Here is a 17,068-nt window from a genome sequence, read left to right as displayed (position 1 = left end):
TCGCAAATGCTATTGGCCTCTCCTCTCCATTTTCTAGCACATGAGAGATCACAGCACCAACACCGCATGCTAACTTCATTGGCTTATTGACATCGTAATGAACAAGCATCTCTGCCAACTGGGCTTTACATGACTTGAAAGCTTGGTCACATTCACGTGTCCACTTCCATGGTACATCTTTTCTCAAGAGCTCGTTCAAGGGATGAAAACAGGTGGACAGATTTGGCACGAACTTCCCATAATAGTTTACTAATCCAAAAAAGGATCGGATCTCAGAGATGTTTCTGGGAGTGGACGCGTTCTTCATCGCATCAACTTTACACTTGGTACGGTGTAGACCATCCTTGTCTATCTTATGACCTGTACTCTACCGAGTTCTGAAATAACTCACACTTCTGTGCCTTCACTCTTTGTGTTTCAAGGCGTGTGAGTACCTCTTCCAACCTTTCATCATGTGTCTGCCTGTCAGGCTGAGATGAGGATGTCATCCAAGTAACACACCCCACACCTTCAATTCCCTCTAGAATTTGTGTCATCACCCCTTGAAAAATCCCTGGGACTGATGATATGCCAAATGGGAGCCTATTGAACTGAAACTATCCCAAATGCGTGTTGATAGTCAGCTTGGATTTAGATTCATCATCTACACCTAACTGCAAGTAGGCATTTGTCAAGTCCATTTTTGTGAAGACTTGGCCACCTGTGAGGGTACTAAACAAATCATCTGCCATTGGTAGGGTATCTGGTAGCAACCTTCAAGTACCTGGTTTACGGTTACCTTATAATCACCACTAAGTCTAACATTACCATCAGGTTTAGGTACAACTACAATGGGTGTTGCCCATTCACTATTTTCTACCTTACTAATAATGTCCTCAGCCTCAAATCTTTTCAGTTCTTTCTCAACCTTGTGCTTAAGTGCATACGGTACGGCCCAGGGTTTGCAATACACTGGTGCCGTATCCTGCTTCACGCGCACTTTCGCCTTGTACCCCTTGATTGGCTCTCCCTGGTCGCTGAACACCTTCGGATGTTGCTCGATTACGTCCTCCGGACACTTGAATTCTGCGCGACCGAGGAATATCTAGTTCCGGTTGAGCTTCAAGATCTGCAACCAATTCCTACCTAGCAAAGCAGGTTTATCTCCCTTTACAACTACGAGAAGCAACTCCGCCTGTTGCTCCTTATACCTAACTGGTACATGTACGCATCCCAACATTGGATCTTCTCTCCAGAGTAACCACGTAGCTCGATTCGCTTCGCTTCCAAAGGAATTTGACTCAGCTTCTCCCGATACACTGATTCTGGAATCACGCTCATTCAACTGGATTTGCACGGACACATTCTTTGTCTACCGGTTTACTAGCTTATTGCTGCAGATGGTGTACATGACAAGAGGCTCTTCCTCTGCCTGCAGTTGATCCACAGAATGCAGCGACTGAAAATGCTTACTTGTTGTTGAACCGTTGCTCTGCTTAGCCTTGCGACAAGCCTTCGCTAGATGTCCCATCTTGTGACAAGAGTAACACTCCACCTTGAGGAACAAACAAGACTGTGCTAGATGTGAGCCCAACAGCGATAGCATGACTGTAGTAGTCTTCCTACCCTTGCCTGGATGACGATTCTCTGACGTCTTTGTCGACTTAGGCATCATTGGTTTGCTGGACTGCAGCTTGTTCAACTCTTCGGCTGGTTGTCTAGAAGTTGTGCTGACTTCTCTAGAACCGCTCTCTGCCATATCCATTGATGGAGCAGTTTTACAAGCTGTTTCAAATGTCAGGTCACACACCATCATCAGCTTACTGTGGACCTGCTCACTTCTCAGTCCACACACAAAATGGTCCCTTAACGCCCGATCTTGGATACTTCCAAAATTACAATGAATTGATAACCTCTTGAGTGCCACAATAAAATGACTAATGTCCTCCTCTGGAAGTTGACATCTCGTTCCAAATAAATAGCTTTCAGCTATTTCTAAGTGCTTAGAGTCATAATGTTCTGTTAACTTCTTAAGAATATTCTTCAAAGGCGTGTCCTTTGGTTTGGCTGGAGCTAACAATTTCTTTACCATTTCATAAATATCGGGACCCATTTCAGTCAGGAAAATTGCTCTTTTCGTAGCTTGAGTTGCTTCATTCAAACATCTTGATTCCGCATCAGAAGCTTCTACTTCAGTAATGTTATTCGCGGCAAAGAACATCTCTAAACGTTCGATGTACGCACTGAACATTTCCCTGCTTTGCTGGAACTCACCCCATCATCCGATGTACCCGCTGGGCACCGCCATCTTGGATTTCTAACAGTCTCACCACACGTGCTTCATGAACCCAAACTTTGTGACTGGATTTTCAGCTTTCCGTGACACTGAATGTTATACAACACTTCCCCATGAATCTGTAGAATTCCTTATCTACATGAACAAATAAAGCTGGGGAATCCACGATCCCATCCTCATCGCCCTTTTGTGATATCTTATGCTGAGACATAAAGCACGAGTTGACACTCTGGTGACCGGATATCGACTGCACAGTGAACTGTGGTTTATTTGTGATCATTAACAATCCTCCGACACAAAGGTGGTGCTATTACAGACCCTCTCCGTCCCAATCCATAACTATCTTAAACCTAATCGAACTGTGGTCACTGGTCTCAAAAGGCTCCTCCACACACACTTCATCAACTTGCCCTTCCCAATTTCTCAATACTAGAACCTGCATTGCCCTCTCATAGGTGGGGGCCTCTACATACTGTTTAAGAAAACTCTCCTGAACACTTTTGAGGAATTGCACCCCATCTAAACCCTTCACACTATGATTTTCCCAGTCTATATTGGGAAAATTAAAATCCCCAACTACAACAACCTTATTTGACCTGCAGCTGTCTGCAATCTCCCGGCACATTTGCTCTTCTAATTCCCGTTGACTATTTGGGGGTCTGTAGTACACCCTCAACAAGGTGATCATCCCTTTCTTGTTCCTCAGCTCCACCCATATAGCCTCACCAGACGAACCGTCCATAATGTCACCTCTGACCACGGCCGTGACATCCTCCTTAACCAACAATGCAACTCCCCCTCCTCTTTTTCCTCGCCCCTGTCTCTCCTGAAGCTCCTGTTCCCCAGAACATTGAGCTGCCAGTCCTGCCCCTACCTTAGGGTTTCGGCCCGAAACGATACCTATTTCCTTCGCTCCATATATGCTGCTGCACCCGCTGAGTTTCTCCAGCATTTGTGTGTACCTGCCCCTACCTTAACCAGGTTTCAGTCATGGCTACAACGTCCCAGTCGCTCGTACCTATCCATGCCCTAAGCTCATCTGCCTTACCCATCAGGCCCCTTGCATTAAAATACGTGCAGTTTAAACCAACCCTGTTTTCTCACTCTCCTGCTTTTTGCCTGTTCTGTCCATTAATCTTTCCCACCCCACCCCACCCTCCATATGTAGTTTTTGTTATTTTTTGTTGGGGTATGTGTGTGGGGGGGAGGGGGTAACTTTTAAATCTCTCCCTGCATGGGAGACCCGACCTTTCTTTGTCGGGTCTCCGTTGTCGTTGGGGCTGCAACGAGGAGCGGCCTCCAACAGGAAGACCGGGGGCTGTGGTGCCGACTACTCACCTCACCGTCGCGGAGCTGGCCGAGTCCAGAGCGGGTGGAGCTGTGGTGGACGCTGCTGCGGCCCGACCTCTGGAGATTCGGTGGCTGCAACTGCGGGTTTGGCGGACAGTGACACCGGGAGCCCGCGGGTCCCTGGAGGGAGACCGCTTTTCGGGGCTTCCGCAACGGCGACTTCTCCCGCCCGAGTTGCGGGGTTGAAGAGCTCCTGGAGCGGGGCCTTACACCATCGCCCCGCGCGGCTTGGAATGGCCGCGGGACTGCGAGCGCCCGCCGGGGGCTCTAACACCAAGACCCGGTGTGCGGCCTTGCATCACCCGGCGTGGCTTTAATGGCTTCAATTAGTGGGCGGCAGGTTCTGTTTCCATGCTGTAAGACTCAATGAGTTTTCTTTGTAAAATGTAAGCTTATGATTGCAGAAAAATGATATTAAACCTGAAAATCTCCATCACTTTAGAAATTCTCATGGAACAATGAGGAAAACCCGAAACTTCCTTTCTATTGCACTTGCAATAATTGAGTTTATGTGATTCATGACCATAACTATGTCGTTTTAGTTTTGTCGCAAACAAAGTTGCAGCTGGTGCTCCATGAAAATAACATCAGTTATCTTGGAGGCTGGAAATCCAAAACGTAATAGAAATAGCATAGAAAAACAGAGCAAATGTTTCAGGTTGATGATCAGAGTTGACAGTCTGTAGTTCATCCAATTGACAGGTTGTACTTCTTCGTATTATTTTAGAGAAGGTGACGAATTCTGAAGTGGAAAGAACTTTCAAGCAATTTTTGTTTGAGAGCATGAAGTTCACCAAAGTGGATGCAAATGGAGAATTGGAAGAGAAAGGGAACATGTTGGGAGAGATGCCTGAATCGTCATACATACCCTGGGATGACCCTGTCAGGTTTGCAAAGGAAATGAAAGAAATTGCTAATGCCAAGATGATGCAGGCACCAAACGATTATTCAGGTAATCCTTGCAATGGGAATGGAATTACTTCAATCAATCTGTTTTTAAATATGTGTGTTGTGCCAAATAGATATAATCCATATCCCTGCATTCCCTGTATATCCATGTGCCTATCCAAAAGACTTAAAAAACTCCTTTAAATGTTGCCGGTCACTTTAAAGTTATTCCCTCTAGAATTTGTTTTTTCCATCCTGGGAAATAGATTCTGACTGTCTACCCTAAATTTTATATACTATCAGGTGTCCCTGCAACCTCGCGTTCCTAAGAAAACAACGCATCTGCCCAATCTATCCCTGTAGCTAATGCTGTCTAATCCAGCCATCATTTTGGTTTAAATATTGCAAGAAATATTTTGACCAGGATCCTAATGTTTAATTGCAATGCTTTAATAATGAATCTTTTTGCAAACAAATATGTGGCTGAAACTCTTACTCTTTTGTTTGAGGAATAATGTACGTGAATTGAAGAATATAAAGTTAGTTTGTGGGCTAGGGCAGTATTGGTCAGAAAAGCAGAGTAATATTTGAATCAGCAGCAATATTGAATCAGCAGTATACAGACTTCTCCTAATCTAGTTAGCTCAACTAAATTGCTTCTACTTTGTATCTATGCAAAGAACATAAGAGCAGAATTAAATACAATACAATACAATACAATTCAATTTATTGTCATTTGGACCCCTTGAGGTCCAAACGAAATGTCGTTTCTGCAGCCATACATTACAAACAAATAGACCCAAGACACAACATAATTTACATAAACATCCATCACATTGCTGTGATGGAAGGCCAAAAAAACTTATCTCTCCACTGCACTCTCCCCCCCCGATGTCAGAGTCAAAGTCAAAGTCAAAGCCCCCGGCGGGCGATGGCGAATTGTCCCGCGGCCATTAAAGCCACGCCGGGTGATGCAAGGCCGCACACCGGGTCTTGGTGTTAGAGCCCCCGGCGCGCGCTCGCAGTCCCGCAGCCATTCCAAGCCGCGCGGGGCGGTGCTGTAAGGCCCCGCTCCAGGAGCTCTTCAACCCCGCAACTCGGGCGGGAGAAGTCGCCGTTGCGGAAGCCCCGAAAAGCGGTCTCCCTCCAGGGACCCGCGGGCTCCCGGTGCCGCCAGCCAAACCCGCAGTTGCAGCCTCCGAATCTCCGGGGGTCGGGTCGCAGCAGTGTCCACCACAGCTCCACCCGCTCTGGACTCGGCCAGCTCCGCGACGGTGAGGTGAGTAGTCGGCACCACAGCCCCCGGTCTTCCTGTTGGAGGCCGCTCCTCGTTGCAGCCCCAACGACAACGGAGACCCGACAAAGAAAAGGTCAGGTCTCCCGTGCAGGGAGAGATTTAAAAGTTACCCCCACCCCCTCCCCCCCACACCACCCCCACCCCCCCCACACACATACCCCAACAAAAATAACAAAAACTACATAAAAACATAAGACATAAAATAATAAAAACGCAGACGGACTGCAGAGGCCGCTGCTGACGAAAGTCGCGCCGCCCAAACCATTCCCTATCAGGTTTACTCTGCCATTCAACCATGACTGATCTATTTTTTCCTCAAAACCCCATTCTCCTGCCTTCTCCCTATAACCTTTGACGCGTTTGCTAACCAAGAACCTATCAATATTCACTTTTAAAATGATTTGGTCTCAACACACATTTATTGCCACACTGTTTAAATGCCATGATTTATTATATGCTCTGTCTCATCATGAGTGACAGTGGAAATGTGCCTGAAAGAGCTCACCATTACAATCTAAGCAGTAAAGCTGCTGCTTCACAGTGCCAGGTACCTGGGTTCGATCCTGGCAACGGGTACTGTGTGCGTGGAGTTTGCATGTTCTCACTGTGACCGCATCGGTTTCCTCCGGGTTCACCAGTTTCCTGCCAAATCCCAAACATATGTGGTTTGCAGGTTAATTGGCCCTCTTTAAATTGTGTAAGTAGCAAATGAGAAATTGGGAAAACATAGAACTAGTATGAAAGGGCGAGCATAGGAAAGTTAATCTGCTAGTCGAATCGGTAGTAAAGAAGGCAAACTCAATGCTGACATTTATTTCAAGAGGGCTTGTATACAAAAAGAGGGATGTAATGCTGAGGCTCTATAGGGCGCTGGTAATGCTGTGTTTGGAATTTTGTGAGCAATTGTGGGCACCATATCAAGAATCAAGAGTCAAGACAGTTTTATTGTCATGTGTCCCAGATAGGACAATGAAATTCTTGCTTGCTGCAGCACAACAGAATATGTAAATATAATACAGAACAGGAGATAAAAGTCTAAATACCATAGACCATATATATACACAATAAATAAACAGATAAAATGCAATAGTAATAATAGACTGTTATTGTTCAGAGCGTGTTTGCTGTTGTGTTTAATAGCCTGATGGCTGTGGGGAAGAAGCTGTTCCTGAACCTGGATATTCCAGATTTCAAGCTCCTGTACCTTCTTCCCGATGGCAACGGAGAGATGAGTGTGTGGCCAGGATGATGTGGGTTTTTGATGATGTTGGCAGCCTTTTTGAGGCAGCGTCTGTGATAGATTCCTTCGATGGTTGGGAGGTCAGAGCCGATGATGGACTGGGCAGTGGTCACAACTTTCTGCATTTTATTCCGCTCCTGGACGTTCAAGTTGCCGAACCAAGCCACGATGCAACCAGTCAGTGTGCTCTCTACTGTACACCTGTAGAAGGTCGAGAGAGTCCTCTTTGACATACCGACTCTCCGTAATCTTTTTAGGAAGTAGAGGCGCTGATGTGCCTTCTTTATAATCTCAGGAAGGATGTGTTGGTTCTGGAAAGGGTCCAGAGAAGGATTACAAGAATGATCCCAGGAATGAGTAGGTTAACCTATGATGAGCATTTGTTGGCACTGGGCATGTACTTGCTGGAGTTTAGAAGAATAAGGGGACCTCATTGAAACATACAGAATTGTTTGTTATGAAAGGCCTGGATAGAGTGGATGTGGAGAGGATGTTTCCACTAATGGGAGACTCTAAGACTAGAGGTCAAAGCCAGAATTAAAGGACGTTATTTTAGGAAGGAGTTGAAGAGAAATTTCAGAGACTGGTGAATCTGTGCAATTCATTGCCACAGAAGGCTGTGGAGGCCATCAATGGATATTTTTAAGGCAGAGATAGATAGATTCTTGATTAGTGCGGGTGTCAGGGCTAACGGGGAGACGGCAGGAGAATGGTGTTAGGAGGGAGAGATAGGTCAGCCATGATTGAATGGCGGAGTAGAATGGGCCGAATGGCCTAATTCTACTATTCCTTATGACCTTATGAGAATGTGTATATCTCACTTGTGAATTAAATAAAAGAATAACTTCCTCGCTTGCCTCAATTTCTCTTCCACTTTCCAAGCCGAGTCCCCTTTTCCATCGTTTCTCTGACAAGTCCCTTCCCCACAGCATCATGTGTTACATTGCAATTTACTTGCTGCACTACAGAGAGATAAAATCTACGTACTTACTATTTTCTGGAGGAAAATCCAAAGTTTGTTCATGCTTTTCGATGTTTTTTAAAACAGGTATCTGCTTCCTTCCTGTTCAATAACATTTGCTAAAGTTTCAAATTAAATTCTTCAGGGGAAACAGTCTGCAACAATAATCAGATTTTTTTTTTTAATTGTCTTAATGTCAAATTCTGTTTGGCCCTTCTGAGATAATTTTCTTAGAAATTAAGCAATTGTTTGCAGTCAGTAGCTGAGTTTTCATTTTTCCTTTCCAGAGGACCTATATACCAAAGGCTCTGAAGAAGGTGACACATGCCCTTTAAAGGTTAATAAACAGCATTCGAGCAAATGCAAAAGGGTCTGCAATAATTCACCCAGTTCAGGTATTAATCACTATTTTTGTACTCCATTTCTCCAAAGTTAAATTCATATTAATATCAATTCGTAAAGAGCCGCACAGTGGCACAGCTGGTAGAGTTGCTGCCTCACAGCGCCAGAGACCCAGGTTCGATCCTGACCTAAGGTGGTGTCCATATGGAGTTTCCACACTCTCCATGTGACTGCGTGGATTTCCTCTGGGTGTTCTGGTTTCCTCCCACATCCCAAAGCCATGCGGATTTGTAGGTGAATTGGCCTCTGTAAATTGCCCCTTGTGTGTGGGGAGTGGATGAGAAAGTGGGATTACACAGAACTAGTTTGAGCGGGCGAATGATGGTCGGCGCGGAATCATAGAAACATAGAAACATAGAAATTAGGTGCAGGAGTAGGCCATTCGGCCCTTCGAGCCTGCACCGCCATTCAATATGATCATGGCTGATCATCCAACTCAGTATCCCGTACCTGCCTTCTCTCCATACCCTCTGATCCCCTTAGCCACAAGGGCCACATCTAACTCCCTCTTAAATATAGCCAATGAACTGGCCTCGACTACCCTCTGTGGCAGGGAGTTCCAGAGATTCACCACTCTCTGTGTGAAAAAAGTTCTTCTCATCTCGGTTTTAAAGGATTTCCCCCTTATCCTTAAGCTGTGACCCCTTGTCCTGGACTTCCCCAACATCGGGAGCAATCTTCCTGCATCTAGCCTGTCCAACCCCTTAAGAATTTTGTAAGTTTCTATAAGATCCCCTCTCAATCTCCTAAATTCTAGAAAGTATAAACCAAGTCTATCCAGTCTTTCTTCATAAGACAGTCCTGACATCCCAGGAATCAGTCTGGTGAACCTTCTCTGCACTCCCTCTATGGCAATAATGTCCTTCCTCAGATTTGGAGACCAAAACTGTACGCAATACTCCAGGTGTGGTCTCACCAAGACCCTGTACAACTGCAGTAGAACCTCCCTGCTCCTATACTCAAATCCTTTTGCTATGAAAGCTAACATACCATTCGCTTTCTTCACTGCCTGCTGCACCTGCATGCCCACTTTCAATGACTGGTGTACCATGACACCCAGGTCTCGCTGCATCTCCCCTTTTCCTAGTCGGCCACCATTTAGATAATAGTCTGCTTTCCCGTTTTTGCCACCAAAATGGATAACCTCACATTTATCCACAGTGGGCCGAAGGGTCTGTTTTCATGCTGTACCTTTCAATCAAGCAATTATATCAAAATCAATGTTATAAATATGTATCTCAGGCATTGTGGACTGGCGTTAGCAATTTAGAGTCTAAAATATTTAATGAACTGAGCAGATGAAATTAGAAGAACCTAATTCTCTTAGCAACGGTAATATTTTAGATTGATTTCAGCACGGTTTTTGCCCATCATCTACCATAACAGTTAACACATAGTGTTACTATGAACTTCATAGTGTTCATTTTATTTGTGTAAAGAAGACTTTGCATGTCCACGTTGCCTGTGAGTCTTCCTCAGACCAACGCTAACCATGAAATAGCTGGAAGATCTATGGCAACGTGGTGTAATTATCATGCACTGCCAATTTCTCAAATCATCTCCCCCGTTCTGCATCTATCTAAAAATACCAATTCACAAAAACTAAGAGTTTAAATCTATTTTCAGAACAACTTACAAATGATCCTGAAATGACGGAGAGGGAAAGCAGAAGAGAGAGTTTAATTGAAAAGGTATGAAAACTGATAAGAAATTATGAGGTGAAATGCACACTTCTTTGAATGTCATTGTTATTCCACAGGGCACTTTTCACAATGGAGGCATTGCAAATTGATTGTGCAATTGATCATTAACCAACATGGAATCCCTGCAAGTGGTTGCCTCCACACAAAGAGCTGGACCACTGAAAGGCTTCCATCGTTCAATAGTTCGCCTATGGTCTAGCCGTTCAGTGCTATTTTTCTTTTCTTTTTTAAACACCCGAAGTCCTGGAGTAACGCACCATCTCAGGAGGACATGGATAGGTGATGTTTCTGGTCTGTACCCTTCTTCAGACCCTTCTCCAATCTGAAGAAAATTGCTAACTCAAAATGTCACCAATCCATGTTCTCCAGAGATGCTGCCTGACCCACTGAGTTTACCATAATAGACTTTATGTCTATTATGGTAAACCAGCATCCGCAGTTCCTTGTTTCTACATTCTGCTGCTTTTCATTTGTGTTTTTTTTTAAAGTAGATGCAGGAGAAGTTATTTTGGCCTTGATCTCTTGGCTCCAATCTTGCCTGCATTTGCTTGGGCCACGGTAAATGTAGCTATGTATTTCTTAGCTGGAATTTTAAATATCTGGATAGTAAATGCAGTAAAGCTTTCAAAGGTGAGGCTCACTTTCGGTGTTCACCAGAGCCTGATAACATATCTGGGGACACTGGAAATGCAAAAGAATATATCCGTTTTTCAGTATCGAACAACTCCCAACAACTTTGTTAAAAGACAGGTACATAGATAGGAAAGTTTTGGAGGGATATGGAGCAATCACGGGCAGGTGGAACTAGCATAGATGGGGCATTTTGGTCAGCATGGGCTGATGTTTAGAGGACCGATGTTTATAGGAAACTCTAAGTTTAAAACAATCTCAAATTCTAGCCGCAACCTTAAATATTTGCAATTTCATTTCAAAATTTTGATGCATTGTTGATTTATCCGTTTTGAATCTTAAGTGACAATATTTATCCTACTTGTACCTTTTAATCCAATTTTCAAAATGTGATTAGCATCTGTCAAGAAGGAATTTGAAGAACAAAGCATTTCTTTACTCTCATTAGATTAAAGATTACAGTCTAAGGATTGATATAGAACAGATCGAGAAACTGCAGCTCCGATCACTCACGGAATGGTGCTATGCTGAGCAACATGATCCATTAGTGCTGATGCAGGTAACTTAAATATTATTTCCAGTAAACATGAGGATTGCTTTCACATTACATTTATGATTATATTCTACCTCATTCTGAAAGTGCAGGTGCCCAAAGACAAAGAGATGAGAATTGGAGTGAGTTTAGTTGATTGTCAATTGTAGTGAGGTACAGTGAAAAGTTTTTGATGTGTGCTAACTAGTCAGCAAAAAGACAGTACATGATTACAATCGAGCCATCCACAGTGTACAGATACAGGATAAAGGGAATAAAGTTCATTGCAAGATAAAGCCAATAAAGTCCAATAAAACACACTCCGAGGGTCTCCAATTAGGTCGACAGTAGCTTAGAACTGCTCTCTAGTCGGTGATAGGATAGCTGATAATAGCTGGGAAGAAACAGTCCTTGAACCTGGACCTGTGCATTTTCACACTTCTGTACCTTTACCAAGGTATACTCCACAGGGATGGAGAATTAAATGACAGGCAACAAGGGATTGCCCTGTGGACTGAAAGTAGGTGCTCCACAAAGCGATCACCCAGTCTGTGTTTGGTTTCTCCAGTGCGGAGGAGATTGCTTCATGAGCTCCACATACAGTGCAGATTGGAAGCAACGCAGGTGAGTCACTGTTTCACATGCAAGGACTGTTTGGAAGAGAAGAGATAAAAGGACAGGCATTACATCTCCTGCACTTGCATGGAAAGGTGAAGAGGGGAGGGACTGGTGGAATTGGAAGGACTAGGGAGTCATGACGTGAAGAATGTCATTGGAGTGCAGGAAGGGGACTCTGGTGCTGGAATATTTTTGAAAATGATGGAAATAGTGAAATATGATCTGTTGAATGCAGAGGTTGGTAAAGGAGAAAGTGAAGAACGGGAGAAACCTTGTTCTGGCTGAATAATGTAGATCCTGATAGGCAGGAATGAGTATGGTGGCATAGCAGCACAGCTGCTGCTTCGTAGGGCCAGAGACCAAAGGTTAATCCTGACCACGCTCTCTGTGTGGAGTTTGCACATTCTCCCTGTGACCGTGTGGGTTCCCTCCGGGTGCTCCAGTTTCCTCCAACATCCAAAGGCATGCGGGGCTGTAGATTAATTGATCTCTATAAATTACTCCTCGTGTTCAGGGAGTGGATGAGAAAGCGGAATGACATAGAGCTAGTGTGAATGGGTGATCGATAGTCAGTGTGGACTCAGTGGGCCGAAGGGCCTGTTTCCATGCTGTATCTCTAAACTAAACTAAACAAAACTTAACATTAATATTGCAATGTAAAAACACATAGCATGAATAGCTTTAAAATCTTATATAAGAAAAAGGCTTTAAAACTATTCATAATAAGTAATAGTTATGTATTTTTGCCTTTCTACGTTTCCTTTGGTGCTTCTATTGTAATTTCAAGTTATATGGCTATTTGGGGGACTCCTGACAACGGGTGCTGTCTATACAGAGTTTCTGTTTAGTTTATTGTCACATGTACCAGGGTAGAGTGAAAAGCTTTAGTTGCGTGCAAACCAATCAGCGGAAAGACAATACATGATTTCAATCAAGCCGTCCACGGTGTACAGGTACATGATAAGAGAATATCGTTTAGTGCAAGATAAAGCCAGTAAAGTCCGATGAAAGATAGTCCGAGAGTCACTAATGAGGTAGATAGTAGTTCAGGACTGCTCTCCAGTTGTAGTAGGGTGATTCAGTTGCCTGATATCAGCTGCGAAGAAACTGTCCCTGAATCTGAAGGTGTGCGTTTTCACACTTCTATATCTTTAGCCCGATGGGAGAGGGGAGAAGAGGGAATGGCCAGGATACGACTCGTCCTTGATTATGCTGCTGGCCTTGCAGAGGCAGCGTGAGGTATAAATGGAGTTCAGGTGCCTGATAACAGCCCACAATGGTGATGTTTTCTGTGAGTTTGTAAATTGAATTAGATTTGTACGTGGCTGCACAGTGGTGGGTGTACAAGGAGTAAAGAAGGGGGCTGAGAACACATCCTTGTGGAGCCCCCGTGCTGACGATTATCATGGAGGATGATTTGTCCCCCATCCTCACTGATTGGGGTCTGTTGGTCAGCAAGTTGAGGATCCAGTTGCACAGATGAGTGCTGACACCAAATCCCGTGAGTTTGTTGATGAGCTTGGATGGTTTCTCTGTTCTCCCTGTTTTTCATGGGGTTTTTCTGGGTGCTCCAGTTTCCTCCCACATTCCAAAGACGTGCAGGTTTGTAGGTGAATTGGCTTCGGTAAAAATAATAAGATTGTACCTAGTGTGTAGGTTAGTGTACAGGGTGATCGTTGGTTGGCACGGACTCGGTGGACCAATGTATTTGTTTCCGTGCTGTATCACTCAAAGTCTAAAAGTCTTAAAGCCTACGTGTATATTTGAATAAGGACTGGTTATCATGCCAGGCATCATTTATATAAAGTATCGCATCCCTTTGTCTCTGCTTTTATCAATATAAGCATTGCAGCGTGTATATTTTTAGGTTCTTCAGGAAGCGGTGCCATTTTATAGATGTCTGGATACGTACCAGCACAGGCAGGACAACTCCATGCTATTGGTTTTACATAATCCCATGAACAAACACCGTAAATGTATCCAGTCTTGGGAGGCAGCCCTGCACTCTGATGTCGGGTTCAGGTGTGTATTCCTGCTGACCTAATTTTCTGAAGATAGACACTAAATGCTTGAGTAACTCAGCGGGCCAGGCAGCATCTATGGAGTAAAGGAATAGACAACATTTCTGACCTAATTTTCCCTTTAGGTGAAGTCAGCTGGTCATTAAAATTAACTTTTTTTCCAGATCAGAGATGTATCAAACAGAAGTGTTTGATTGAATCATGCTTCTTATGATTTATACATGTTTTGGGTCTATGATTGGACAAGCTGGAATAGTTTCAAAGGTCTTTTATTGTCATGTGTACCAATTAAGGTACAGTGAAAGTCAAATAGTGATGCAATGTGTACATTTTCAAATCAGGATGATTAGCATCTTGGCCTGAAACATCATTTATCCGTTCCCCCAGGGATGCTGCCTGACCCACTGAGTTACTCCAGCACTCTGTGACCATTTGTGTATTAACCAGCATCTGCAGTTCCCTGTTTCTACTGATTATTTTCTGCTGATTGCATCTATGCTATCAACAAACCTTATCTGAGTGCAGTTTGTGAAGTTATGTGCCAACCAATCCTGCTGTTTCATTGCAAGTGTGGCTTGTAGGACTCTCATAGAATCATACATTACAGAAGCAGGCCCTTCAGCCCAGCTGACCATGCCAACCCTGACTACACCAGTCCCATCTATCTAATCTATCCATTCTGAATGCAAACCCAGCATTCCAGTAGTAACTTGATGCATTTGATGTAAGGTCTGAATGACAATAAAGGTATTCAATCAATCAATGTGAATGTTCATCCAGTCTCATTTAGAATATACGTAGCCCAGTATTTGAGGTTAAGCTTTAAGTTTAAGTACAGTTAAAAGCTTTGTTTCTATGCTATCCATTCCGATCAGATATACTCTACATAGATACTAACAGTTCATACTCAATCACAATAGATACAGGCAAGAAAAATATACAGAGTGTAGAATATGGTTCTCAGCATTGTAGCGCATCAGTTCCATCGACAAAGTCCAATCTCCACAGAGAGTAGAAGGGAATGAGGCAGGACCTTAGTTTATGGATCGTTCAGAAGACTGATAACAGAGGGGAAGAAGCTGTTCCTCAGTCTGATGGTGTGCGCTTTCAAGCTTCTGGATCTTCTGCTGGACGGGAGCAGGGAGAAGAAGGAGTGACTGGGGTGGAACAGGTGACTTATAAAAACTATTCAAACCTGCTTCACATAATTCTCCCAGCAAGACACTGCATAGCGACAAACCTTTCCTTGATTGTAATCTGTAATGTTGGGAGGGAACAGCATAGAGGACAAAACAAACTTGCCACACAAAATTGTTTAAACATTTGAGGGACCAGAAGATTGGAAAAAACATAATGTTACTGACATTCAGAAATACTCATAATATATTATAAGCATGTTAAAATATATATTTTTTTAAATAACCATATAACAATTACAGCACGGAAACAGGCCATCTCGACCCCTCTAGTCCATGCCGAACACATAATCTCCCCTAGTCCCATATACCTGCGCTCAGACCATAACCCTCCATTCCTTTCCCATCCATATAACTATCCAATTTATTTTTAAATGATAAAAACGAACCTGCCTCCACCACCTTCACTGGAAGCTCATTCCACACAGCTACCACTCTCTGAGTAAAGAAGTTCCCCCTCATGTTACCCCTAAACTTCAGTCCCTTAATTCTCAAGTCATGTCCCCTTGTTTGAATCTTCCCTACTCTCAGTGGGAAAAGCTTTTCCACGTCAACTCTGTCTATCCCTCTCATCATTTTAAAAACCTCTATCGTCCCCCCTTAACCTTCTGCGCTCCAAAGAATAAAGCCCTAACTTGTTCAACCTTTCTCTGTAACTTAGTTGCTGAAACCCAGGCAACATTCTAGTAAATCTCCTCTGTACTCTCTCTATTTTGTTGACATCCTTCCTATAATTAGGCGACCAAAATTGTACACCATACTCCAGAATTGGCCTCACCAATGCCTTGTACAATTTTAACATTACATCCCAACTTCTATACTCAATGCTCTGATTTATAAAGGCCAGCACACCAAAAGCTTTCTTTACCACCCTATCCACATGAGATTCCACTTTCATGGAACTGTGCACAGTTATTCCCAGATCCCTCTGTTCACCTGCATTCTTCAATTCCCTACCATTTACCATGTACGTCCTATTTTGATTTGTCCTGCCAAGATGTAGCACCTCACACTTATCAGCATTAAACTCCATCTGCCATCTTTCAGCCCACTCTTCCAACTGGCATAAATCTCTCTGTAGACTTTGAAACTCTACTTCATTACCCGCAACCCCACCTATCTTAGTATCATCTGCATACTTACTAATCCAATTTACCACACCATCGTCCAGATCATTGATGTACATGACAAACAACAGTGGACCCAACACAGATCCCTGTGGCACCCCACTCGTCACTGGCCTCCAACCTGACAAACAACCATCCACCATTACTCTCTGGCATCTCCCATTCAGCCACTGTTGAATCCATCTTGCTACTCCACCATTAATACCCAACCATTGAACCTTCTTAACCAACCTTCCATGAGGAACCTTGTCAAAGGCCTTACTGAAGTCCATATACACAACATCCACTGCTTTACCCTCATCAATTTCCCGAGTAACATCTTCAAAAAATTCAAGAAGATTAGTTAAACATGACCTTCCAGGCACAAATCCATGTTGACTGTTCCTAATCAGACCCTGTTTATCCAGATGCTTATATATATTATCTCTAAGTATTCTTTCCATTAATTTGCCCACCACTGACGTCAAACTAACAGGTCTATAATTGCTAGGTTTACTCTTAGACCCCTTTTTAAACAATGGAACAACATGCGCAGTACGCCAATCCTCTGGCACTATTCCCGTTTCTAATGACATTTGAAATATTTCTGCCATAGCCCCTGCTATTTCTACACTAACTTCCCTCAATGTCCTAGGGAATATCCTGTCCGGACCTGGAGACTTATCCACTTTTATATTTCTCAAAAGTGTCAGTACTTCCTCTTCTTTGATCCTCATAGTTTCCATAGCTGCTCTACTTGTTTCCCTTACCTCACATAATTCAATATCCTTCTCCTTGGTGAATACCGAAGAAAAGAAACTGTTCAATATCTCCCCCATCTCTTTTGGC

At 43.6% G+C, this 17,068-nt stretch overlaps 1 protein-coding gene across 1 annotated transcript in view; it reads left to right on the top strand.

The window, feature by feature from the left end:
* Window positions 1–17,068, top strand: part of spag17 (sperm associated antigen 17) — a 224,565-nt gene that overhangs the window by 60,337 nt on the left and 147,160 nt on the right. The window contains exons 18-22 of the mRNA XM_033033446.1: window positions 4,353–4,577; window positions 8,299–8,406; window positions 10,040–10,104; window positions 11,195–11,305; window positions 13,764–13,918. Of these exons, the coding sequence (XP_032889337.1) occupies window positions 4,353–4,577; window positions 8,299–8,406; window positions 10,040–10,104; window positions 11,195–11,305; window positions 13,764–13,918 (664 nt within the window). The remainder of the gene's footprint in view (window positions 1–4,352; window positions 4,578–8,298; window positions 8,407–10,039; window positions 10,105–11,194; window positions 11,306–13,763; window positions 13,919–17,068) is intronic.

Source organism: Amblyraja radiata, chromosome 14 (genome assembly GCF_010909765.2).
Source record: "Amblyraja radiata isolate CabotCenter1 chromosome 14, sAmbRad1.1.pri, whole genome shotgun sequence".
In the NCBI taxonomy this organism is placed as follows: domain Eukaryota; kingdom Metazoa; phylum Chordata; class Chondrichthyes; order Rajiformes; family Rajidae; genus Amblyraja; species Amblyraja radiata.
The sequence above is the reverse complement of the archived record's forward strand: the minus strand, read 5'-3'. Positions and strand labels throughout refer to the sequence as shown.